The sequence below is a fragment of the Centrocercus urophasianus genome, unplaced genomic scaffold (assembly GCF_019232065.1).
Source record: "Centrocercus urophasianus isolate 14NV4802_14NV808 unplaced genomic scaffold, USGS_Curo_1.0 seq_934, whole genome shotgun sequence".
Classification (NCBI taxonomy): domain Eukaryota; kingdom Metazoa; phylum Chordata; class Aves; order Galliformes; family Phasianidae; genus Centrocercus; species Centrocercus urophasianus.
The window spans coordinates 1-11,678 of NW_024885571.1; the positions used below are offsets into that span (position 1 = coordinate 1).

Consider the following 11,678-nt stretch of genomic DNA (forward strand, 5'->3'; position numbering starts at 1 on the left):
AATTTAGCTGCCTGGAAAACAACTCAATCTCATTGGACAACGGACTACGGATGAATAGAATCTCAACTGCTCTTTTATATAATTTCCTCATTACTTGCCTAAATACTTAATTTTTTCCCAGTGCACACATATTCACTGATGTACACATACATTTGCATTTTCTTTCTTTATCTGGTCTCTCAGTCACAAAGGTCACGTGCACTGAGACAGGGAAAACCTTTGGTGGCAGGATTTGGGTGGCTGAGAACAACATTGAGCTCTAGTGGTGCTCTTAGTAGCTCATCTATCACCTTGTATCTTGCTTTCCTGAATCTCCATGCTTTGTGAACCAATTGGACACACACTAACATCCTGTATTTTTTTTAATTTCAGCTTCCCTTGCAGGAGTCCTGCTGGCAGGTCAGTATTTGTATCAGTCAGTGGCACTGTGAGTGAGCATTCAGTTCGGTCATAAAATATCACGCAGAATGATGCTGTGCATAATCAGGAGATTCCAGTGTCCTACTCAGAACAAAAAGAAGTTGGTCCAAATCCTTTTACTGTGGACAATAATTTTGTCTCTGTTGAGCACATTCTCTTGATCAGCCAATTGAGAGGACCTGACTCCTCCACTTCCTCTTTATGAGGTGCAGATCTCTGGGTGAAAGGAATAGTAAAGAGTGAAATCACTGGTAAAGCATTGACCATTTGAGCAAAGTTAAAACACAAGTGTTAATATCCTCAATACTGAAGTCTGATCTCAATCATATGAATATCCTCTCGACTCCTCCATGAGCAAGGAAGAAGGTGTTTCAGGTTTCAGGCCCTCATCCACGTTGGTCTGAGTTATTCCGCCCCAAGATTCATGCAAAAGAATGATGATATCTAGTGATACTCTCTATCTAGAGATAGAGATCATGGCAGACATCATGATTTGAGGATCAGCGATTGAGGGGCGAGTCTTGAGAGGTATTGAGTTGCCTCCTGGGTTCAATTTTTTTTACTGTGAGAGTGGTGAGGTGCTGAAACAGGATGTCTAGAGAAGTTATGAATGCACCATTCATCCCTGGAGGTGTTCAAGGCCAGGTTGGATGGGCAGCCTGGTCTGGTATTAAATGTGGAGTTTGGTAGCCTTGCATGTGGAAGGGGGGTTGGAGATTCGTGATCCTTAAGGTCCTTTCCAATCCTGGCCATTCTGTGATTCTGTGATTCTGTAAAAGTGCCAAGGCTGAGTAATCGAGCAGATCCTTTCCAGTCCTAGACACTGACCATAACACATACATACATACCACTGGTCAGTAATAGCTGTGTACCTGCAAACTCTGCCTCTAATTGAAGAAATTCAACCCTTTCCTTTGGGAAAGGGTGAAAAATCCTCAATTCTCTCTTCCCTGCTAGTAGTCCAGTGCCTTGTAGCAGCATCTGGCCTTAGCCCTGGGGAAGCTCACCCAATAAGAGCTGGGGAGTTAACTCACTGGGGGAGTTTTGGGGTGGCTACATTTCACCCATTACAGCTGAAAATGAACCCTATGGTTTGTTTTTCAGGATGGACTTCTGGTCATACAAACATGTGCAACATTTAGCCATTCTCAAATCAAAACCATGTTTCAATCAAACTAAGATTTTATATGCTAGATTTGGCAATAAACATCTCGGTTTGGAATTAAATAAAGGCTGTATGGGAAGGAAGAGCCCTCTTTCTCATTCCCTGCTTTCATCCTGGGACATCTTTTCTCTCCAGATGTAGACAACAGCATACTTGATGTTCGCCTGGTGGATGGTCCAAACAGATGCTCTGGAAGAGTCGAGGTGCTTCACAATGATGTCTGGGGGACTGTTTGTGATGAAGGTTGGGATTTACGGGAGGCCAGGGTGGTGTGCAGGCAGCTGGGCTGTGGGACAGCATTATCATCCCCCAAGAAGTCAAAATATGGAGAAGGGAAGGGCCAGATCTGGCTGAGTGATTTGGACTGCAAAGGGACAGAAGGGTCCCTCTCCAAATGCAAGTCAAAGGCATGGGGAGAGAACGTCTGCAACCACGTGGAAGATGCCAGTGTGGAGTGCTCAGGTAACCTCCAGAACTCTTCTACTTTGCGTCCATTCTGTCTGTAGAAAGCTGTAGGGCAATTTCTGAGCCATTCAGTTAGGAGGTTACAGATTCAGAGTGACTTTGTTGAGCTCTATCACCTTGAGCCAGAGAAGCTGTATCACATGCCCTACAGAGCTGGGATTGGAGACATTTGGTCTTCTCCCTCTTCTGACAACCTTCATCCTAGTTTTATTTCTCCACAAACCTTTCTTCTTAGCCAGAAGGTAGGAGGAAAGCCTTTGTCAAGTGTTAGGAATGAGCAGAGAGTTTTGATACACTGTAGGAGATTCTGCTTTCTCCGGGTGGTCAGGGGCACAGAGATTTTCCAAAACTTCTCCCTGGCTTGTTTTGTTGCTTTTTTGTTTGTTTTGTTGTTGTTTGATTATTTATTCAATTACCTATTTATTCCATTTTTAGAAACAGAAATACCTGAGCCAGGGCCACTTCGTCTGGTGGGAGGCCCAAACCGATGTGCTGGAAGAGTTGAGGTTCTTCATGAAGAGCAGTGGGGCAGCGTGTGCCATGATGAATGGGATATCAGTGATGCTCAAGTTGTGTGCAAGCAGCTGGGTTGTGGGGATGCAGTGCTGGCCCCAATTGCAGCAAAGTTTGGGCGAGGAACTGACACCATCTGGCTGGATGATGTCAACTGCACAGGGTTGGAAGCATCTCTCTCTGAATGCCAGGCAAGGCCGTGGGGGGACCACAATTGTTACCACGGGGAAGATGCCAGTGCAATTTGTTCAGGTAATCTTTGCATTCTCCTTTTGCTAGCAATGTGTTGGGATGTCTTTCATATGAATGTGGGTACAATCTTAGACAGGAACAAGGGCTTACTACATAGTACTCCCCAACTGCTGCTGCTGTTGGTTTGGGATCCTTGCACCATAGAAGAGTGTTTCAATTTGGTAGGCTGTCTCCTCACTGTGGTGCTCTCTGTCATTTTTCTCCAGCTCAAGCTAGAGGTTAAGGTGATCCATAAGCATGAGAGGGAGATGATATGCAGCAGGGGCATAAACGTGCACATGCATAACCTTCTGCCTTCCTGAGCATGCCCTCTCTGGATTTGCCCACAGATTCAGGGATCACCATCTCCACTTCAGTTCGCCTGGTGGGAGGCCCAAACCGCTGCTCTGGGAGAGTTGAGGTGCTTCACAACAATGTCTGGGGCACTGTGTGTGATGACAACTGGGATTTACGGGAGGCAAAAGTGGTGTGCAAACAGCTGGGCTGTGGGATAGCCCTATCAGCCCTGCCAGAGTCAAAATATGGAGAAGGAAAAGGCCAAATCTGGCTGAGTGATGTGAACTGCACAGGGACAGAAGGATCTCTCACTGAGTGTGAAGCAAAGCCATGGGGAGAGAATGTCTGCAATCATGTGGAAGATGCCAGTGTGGAGTGCTCAGGTAACCATCTCTGACCCCAACATTGCATGTGCTGAGCAGTGGGCTGGGCAGATCCCACCACACATCAGCTTGAAACAGGGTTCATCCCTAGCCCCTGTAGAAAGGGCAGTAGAGATCTGTGTATATCTGCTGGTGGAAATAGGGACATGGCTAATGAACTCATCCCGTCGCTGACAGCCAGCCCTGTGATGCAGTGGTGACACATGGATGTGGCATGAAATCTTCTCCTACCTGAGACCACTGTGGTCCCTTGTCCCACCTCTGTCCCGAAAGCTTAACAGTCTCCTTGAGTCAGTAGAGCCTGCAGCCATTCATGAATACCAGGAAAACCTCTTTCTGCCTTTTCTTCACAATGCTTTTCTGGGGTTTCTGCTATTTTATTCCCACACCAGAAGAGCACAGGTACTCTTAGAAGGAATCCCTTGGCATATCTCCATTGTGTTCGAACGCCTCTGCATGCTGTCCACAGGCAGTGAGGGATGCTCCCTTAACCTTTATTTTCTCGGCATTTGTGCAGAGACAGATATTTCTGAGATTGGACCAGTTCGGCTCGTGGATGGCCCAAACAAATGTGCTGGAAGAGTTGAGGTTTTACACGAGAATCGTTGGGGTAGTGTGTGTGATGACCACTGGGACATGAAGGACGCCAAGGTGATTTGCAAGCAGGTGGGCTGTGGGTCACCACTCTCAGCCTTGGGAGGTGCTCGCTATGGCCGAGGGCCAGATGTCATCTGGCTGGATGATGTGAATTGCGAAGGGACAGAAGAAAGCATCTCTGACTGTAAGGCAAGGCCATGGGGTGAACACGACTGCTATCACGGAGAGGACGCTTCTGTTTTCTGCACAGGTAGTTATCCATCCCTCTGACACCTGAACTGATGTGGGGACAGAGAGAAATAGTTCTGGCAGATACAGCAGGCTGGAGTGTGGAGGACAAAAGGAGAATCCCGAGGGAATCATGGGAAGGTTCTTCTTCTCAGGATTGTGCCTTTGGAGTACAGCAGGGAGCCATCAAGGATAGGAAACATCTGGATAAGATGGATGTAGTGGACCAGCTGGCAACAGCAGAGCACAAAGACAACCTGACCATGGGATAGGTCACAGGATCACAGACCACTGTTAAGATAGGTTCCCTATATCAAGTTGCACAGGAAAACATTCAGGCAGGTTTTGAACATCTCAGAGTCAAAGGAGACTCCAGAACTGGACACAGTGCTCCAGATGTGGCCTCCCCAGGGCAGAGTAGAAGAGGACAATCACCTCCCTCTGCCTGCTGGCCACACTTTTTCTAATGCACCCCAGGATACCACTGGCCTTCTTGGCTGCAAGGGCACACTGCTGACTCATGGCCAACCTTTTGGCCATCAGGACAACCAGGTCCTTCTCCACGGAGCTCCTTTCCAGCAGATCATCCCCTAATCCGTATTGTTATTCTTCACCCCACCTCCTAGAGTTCAGGACTTCACACTTGTCCTTATCAGAGCTCATAATATTCCTTTCTATCCAATATTTCAGCCTTTCCAGATGTCATTGAATGACACACAGTCATTCATCTGGTGTGTCAGCCACTCCTCCCAGCAAGGGAAGGCAGAACAGTTTCTGGGATAGGAGGCAATGACAAGCATCTCTGGAAAGTAGGAGAAAGACAGATGGAACTTTGTTTGGGAAGAGAAATCTCCTTGTATCATCCATACTCAAGAAATATTTAAGTTGAATGCTCCAAAGCCTCTGTGACTCTAACTCCTCACTTTTAATGTTCTTTCTCTTAGGAGAGAATCTTGGACAGGCCCTACATGGGTGAAAGAAGGAGCCCTTCATGGTCTTCAGCTAGTTGTTGGGCTTTAGGTGTTTATCAGACCCACACTGTGTGCCAGAACCACATGGTTCCCTGGATCAAGCAGTGTGTTGAGCACTGGGTTGAGAGTCTGGTCTTCATGCAGCCACATTCTGGCTCCCATAGAAACTTGTCCAAAGCTCTAGCATCCAGTTTCTTTGCCAATATCCACATGTACATGGATATAATCTAAACTGTAGATCTTCTTGTAGAGCAATGTCTGTATCATTTTTGCCAGCAATTCTGGTGCAGAAGAATTCCTGAGAGGAGATTTCACTTACCCCATCCCCTTTCTTTGCAGTTAACAAGAATCTGGAGGAGACAGAAACATCGTGAATGCCACACTGTCCCCATCAGACTGTGCTCATCTTGTCACGTGAGGTGGGCCAGCAAAGTTCAGTGGAGAAGAATGGCAGAGATGTTACAGAAACTTTCATCTGCCACAATGGAACTCAGGGAATGACAAAACCATTCCCTCACCCTTGAATGATCAGCAAGCTCAGTTGCAACTCCTCCGATGCAAAAGATGGCATTCCCACAAAAAGCAAATATCACAAAGTATCAATAAACTTTCCCTAAATCTGATGTTCTGTCTATCTCACATATTGCTTATGGACCTCAGGTGACTGAGCACATATCTGGCAAGAATATTTCTCCAACATCATGAATACCAAGGTCGTGGAAGTATCTATGCTGAGAAACATTTACTTCTGGTGAGATTCAGTCCTGTAAGGAGGCCATCCATAAAATCATTGGAAAGGGTATTACACAGGGCAAGCTTAGTTTATAGATTCTTCTAGAGAATCAACTGCCTCCTTAGGGAAAAATTCACTCCTTTTCCTCTCTCATTTTTTGTACAGGCTGAAGCTGGCCCTTCACAGGTGGACAATTTCCCATTTTGGGGATGTCCAAACAAGACTTGATGCCTAACACAAGTTATTATCATCTTTTTTGTGTAATTTGATGCAATATGCTTCATGCCCATTAGCAAAGAACTAATGTTTTGTCATAGAAAAACAAAGAGCCAGGGTCTTCATCTCAATATTTAGAGCCAGTGCCTCCAAGCCAAATCAAGCCATTTTTATGGGCAGGTGACATTACAGCCTGTACTGGTTTTATCCTGGACAGAGTTCCTATTCTTCATAGTAGCTGTATGGTGATGTGGACTTAGGATGTGAATAATGTTGGTCAACCAGCAGTGTTGTAGTGTCACTGAGTGGTGCTCGTGCAATGCCAAGTCCTTTTCAGCTTCTCAGCAAGGAGCTGGGGGTGCACAGGGAGTGAGAATGGGACAGAACCCAGACAGCTGATGCAAATTAGCCAAAGGGATATCTCACATCATATAGTGTCACACTGAACAGTCAAATGGGGGGTGGCTGGCTGGTGGGGGGACCACTGCTTGAGGGCTGGCTGTTCATCATTAGAGCAGAAACAAAGTGAATCTCATGGTGATATGACCATGACACAGAGCATCAGACAGACTCACAGGAGCAAGACAGAAATTTCATTTATCTACAGAAACATTTTGGGGGATTAAGGTGAAAAACAGCATAGAAATGGTTTAAGGCTTGGAGGGAATGTTGCAGAGGGGCAAGAGGCTCAGAGGGAAGGTTGCATGAGGAATTCATGACAACAGCTAAACCTCTTCTGTAGGAGGGCACTGGCTACACAAGAGAACCTCAATATATAACATATCCATACCACCTGAACAAGAAAGCTTTCATGGACTAGAGGCAATATCATAGGGAGAGGATGAAGTGGCATGGGAACTGTATGGTCACTAGGGCAGAGACATCTGACAAGAAATGTTGCAGAGCAAGTGTCCACTTGTGTCCTCCAAATATTCCCTCCATCCCAGAGAGAACATGTCTTGAAACTTAATTTGTAGCAGGCAGTAACTTAATTTACAGTCAGTAGAGTGAGAGAAACTTCCGAAGTTGGCCTGAAGTTGCTCTGTGTGACTGCCCATATCTCTTCATTAGCTGAAGGGGACCATCAATGCTCCTGATTTGGGCACATCAGCTTGGTGCTTACAATTCAGTGAGATAGATCTGAGTGTCGTGATTGGCTTCTGTACTGGGTGCACTCTGTCCTTCAAAGATGTCTTCTGTTTGGGTTGAAAAAATGTCATACACGTTTGCCAGCACTGTCATCTCTCTTCTCCACTCTAGAGCATCTGCAATGTTTAGATTCCACCTGGAAAGAAATACATACAATCCAGACCTGTAAAACTAGCTTGCTTTACCCTGCAAGGCCACTTGAAGTTAGTAGTATGCATATAATTACATTAAAGAATCACTGAATCATCAAATCTTAGAATCCCAGAATGGCTTGGCTTGGAAGGCCCCTGAAAGATCATAGAATCATAGAATGGCCTGTGCTGGAAGGGACCCATTGAGTTCCAGCCCTCTTCTATGGGCAGGGTTGCTGCCCATCAGATCAGATTGCCCTGTGCACCATCCAACCTGGCCTTCAACATCTCCCACTTGGACACCTACATGTGCAGACTGCTTTAGGGATCCTGCTTTGAAGGGAGGTTGGACTTGGTGATTACTAGGGAACCCTTTCAATCCCTATAATACTGTGGTTCTGTGATTCTGTAATCCCCAGGGATGGGGCATTCACAGATTCTTTGGGCAATACAAGCATGTAACTGATAGCGATAGTGATAGTTCAAAAGCACAAAAAGCAAAAATAAGTAGCGATGTGGAGAGATGGGAATCATCCCTCAAAACGCCAAGATCCAACTTCACGTCTCCATCATCGTCCCATGGCAACATCTCTGAGAAAGAGATGTGAATGAACAAACTACTGCAGGGGAGACTTAGATTGGATATTGGAAAACAGCTTTTAATGATGAAGGCAGAGAAGCACAGTCACTGATAGCTCAGAGAGGTGGTGGATGCCCCGTCCTTGGAGACATTTGAAGGTTGCACCATAATCTGAGCAACCTCATCTAGCTCACCAGTTCTGTTTGTTGCAGGGGAGTTGGACTAGGTGAACATTAAGTATCCATCCCAACTCAAACGATTCTATGATTCTATGATTGTGAAAGAATGAAGAGCCACCATACCCCAAACCCAGATTAGAGGCTGAGTTGCTACAAATGCCCTGCATGGTGGGGCATGCATGAAGCTTACCAGAGCAGACGACGCCTGCATCTTCTTCATGGTTGCAGTTATGGACTCCCCAAGGCCTTGCTGCACATCCGGAGAGCGCTGATTCCCTGCTGGAGCATTTCACATCATCCAGCCAGATACGGCCAAAGCCTTGCCCAAAATAAGCGGATCCGGGGGCTGACACGGCTGTCCCGCAGCCCAGCTGCTGGCACACAACCGCAGCATCGCTCAGGTCCCAGTTGTCATCGCACACTGTTCCCCACTGCTGGCCGTGAAGCACCTCAACTCTCCCAGCACAACGACTAGGGCCGTTCACCAGACGGAGAGGAGCTGCTTCTGCACTGCCTGCACATAAAGCAAGATAAAATGAGAAATGCACACATAATGCCCTGCAGCTGAACCCTAAACCTGCTGAGAGTAGACACGTAGTAGTGTCCCTGTACCAACCAAGGTGCCCAATGGATGAAGAGGACATTCTGGGAGGGCAAGTCTTCTCCCATAGTCAACCTCATACTCTCCATCATGCTCTGGGTTGCTGAAATATCTTGCTTATGACTCAAGATTGCTGTTTTCCCATTCGTTGTCAGCAAGACATGTTTGTTACCTGGTGTGCAATGAGCCAATCTCACACACACAGATGAGGTGTTGGTTTAGTATGAAGATGGGGCTAATCTTCCTTTCTGCTGACTATGCTGGTCATAATGATTAAATACATCTCTACTTTGTACATTTCAGTGATGTCCCCATCTTTGAGTACAAGCTGAGTATCCAAGCTATGATCAGGAGTTTCTTTACTTAATCTCTTTTAGTAGTTTCAAGTGTGATCAGCTGATCCTAGACAAAAGCCTGGATTTTCTGTATCTAAGGGAGCCCGTGTAAAGGCTTGTAGAAAGATTAATTCCTTCTTGACTTTCAGCACACTGAGGAGGATACTGCTTCATCCCTTCCAAGCAGACACGTTTCCAAGAGTTTACTGAACAACTTTGTGACACTGAACACCATTCTTGCTCCATATAAAGAGCAATCTGCCCTGCCAAGCTCAGGAATAAAAATTTAATGTTGTCTATGGATATTACAGATGTAACCCATGCAAATGGATATATTTGGCAACCTCCAGCTAGTTTCTGTTTCCCATCTGAATCGCCTTGGGGAATCTTTGCCATTCTTCAGCTCTCATGTCAGAAGAGTGGAAATCCGATGTAGGTGTTCTGTTGGGCATTCCACTATGTATTATTGTATGCTGTATATAGCACTGTATCTTGTACTATTTAATCCAGGTTCAGATACTAGGATCCCTGAAACTCAGCGGGGATGAGATGTTTCTGGGATCATTTTCAACCCTGGAAAAAGTCCAGGAGCCTTCAGGAGCTGAGGTACCGGAGACTCAGCTTGATACAGTTATCAGATGCAGGTCCGATCATGGTAACCCAGATTCTGGTGGTGATTGTGGACCATGATCAGGGCCATGTAGATTATACAAGAATCAATTTATAGACCACAATGACTGACAGCAGACATTAGGAGCAGCCTGAACTCAGAGAATACCTCCTACTGAGTCTGAAAATCATTTTTCCAGGTTTCCCAACATTTTTGAGACCGAGAAACAGGCAGGAGTTACCTGAACACACCACACCAGCATCTTCTCCATGATTGCAGTTATGGGATCCCCAGGCCTGGAACTGGCACTGCGAGAGGGCAGCCTCTGTCCCTGCACAACTGACATCATCCAGCCAGATGGGGTCAGAGCCTTGTCCAAAGCGAGCTGAGCCAGGGGCTGATATTGCTGCCCCACAGCCCAGCTGCCTGCACACAACATTGGCTTCTGCTTTATCCCAGCCATCATCACACACAGTTCCCCACTGTTGGTCATGAAAGACCTCGACTCTCCCAGAGCAGAGACTTGGGCCACTCACGAGCCGGATGGGAGCTGGTTCTGTAATACCTATGAAAAAAACAAAAACAACCCAAAACATGGTCAGAAACATGAGCACAAATCCTCAAAACACAACACAAGAAACTCCAGGGACATGGACAACCTGCAGGAACCAAATGATGTTAATCAAAGCCAAACACAGGTTGTTGTACTTTGGTTAGGGCAATCCTAGATATGCATTCAGACTGAGAGAAAAACTCATTGAGAGACGGGCTCCCGAGATGGACCTGGGGGTTCTGGTGGGTGAAAAGCTTAACTAGAATCAGCATTAAGTGCTCACAGTCTGGAAGCCAACAGTCCTCTGGGCTGCATCAACCGGGGGTGGTAGTGGGGAGAAAGGGGATTGGCCCTCTCTGCTCTGCTATCCTGAGGCTCCATCTGTAATACTGTGTCCAGGCCTGCTATCCCCAGCACAGGAAAGAAGTGGAGATTGGGAGCATTTCCTGGATGACATGAAGATGCTCATAGGCCTGGAGTACCTCTCCTAAGGAAACAGGCTGAGGGAGTTGGGCTTGCTCAGCCTGTAGAAGAGAAGGTTGAGCAGGGATCTTATCAATGCTTGCAAATATCTGATGAGCAGGTTTCAGTGATTGGGACCAGGCTTTTTTAGGTCATGTCCACCAACAGGAAAAGGGGCAGTGGGCACAGACTGGAAACCCAGGCAGTTCCATCTGAACACGTGACAGAACTTCTCAACGATGAGCATGACATAACCCTGAAACAAGCTGCCTAGAAAGGTTGTGAAGTCTCTGGAGATAATAAAAGCATTCCTGGACGCTTTCCTGTGCAATTAACTGTTGGAAAATTCCTCTAACAGGGGGTCTGTGATTACGTGAATTAACAGTACCTGAGCACACCACACCAGCATCCTCTCCATGGTTACAGTTGTGCTCTCCCCAAGGCCTGACTCGCCTCTCAGCAAGGAAGGTTTCAGATACTGCACAGTTATCATATAGTTATCACATCGAGCACAGCCAGGCGCTGATATTGCTGCCCCACAGCCCAGCGGCGTGCACACCACTTGAGCATCTGTTAAATCCCAGCTGTCGTCACACATGGTTCCTCATTGCTGCTCACAAAACACCTCAACTCTCCCAGAGCAGAAATCTGAACCGTTGACCAGCCGGATGGGAGCTGGTTCTGGAACACCTGAAACACAATGGAAAAGCAAGGTAAGTTATTTTGGCAAAGACATTCCTTCCAGGCACATCAGAAAATATTGTGTGCACTAGTTGATTTAGTTGACACCCAGGGACAAGCATCGAGAAGAAGGTTCAATGCTATTGGATTTCCTTACACATGACCCAAAGGTCAGGAA

The 11,678-nt window shown here is 46.5% G+C and overlaps 2 protein-coding genes across 2 annotated transcripts; one reads left to right on the top strand and one right to left on the bottom strand.

Annotated features, from left to right (window-relative positions):
- Window positions 1-1,720: 1,720 nt before the first annotated feature.
- Window positions 1,721-5,893, top strand: LOC122171720 (scavenger receptor cysteine-rich domain-containing group B protein-like; the record flags this gene model as incomplete). Its single annotated transcript, XM_042839464.1, has 5 exons — window positions 1,721-2,047; window positions 2,486-2,815; window positions 3,145-3,474; window positions 3,992-4,321; window positions 5,610-5,893. Coding segments are annotated over 5 exons (1,352 nt in total), but the record flags the coding sequence as incomplete, so codon positions are not given.
- Window positions 5,894-6,780: 887 nt separating this feature from the next.
- Window positions 6,781-11,313, bottom strand: LOC122171719 (deleted in malignant brain tumors 1 protein-like; the record flags this gene model as incomplete). The annotated part of the gene is made up of 4 exons (XM_042839463.1): window positions 6,781-7,504; window positions 8,449-8,772; window positions 10,046-10,369; window positions 11,208-11,313. Coding segments are annotated over 4 exons (765 nt in total), but the record flags the coding sequence as incomplete, so codon positions are not given.
- Window positions 11,314-11,678: the final 365 nt, after the last annotated feature.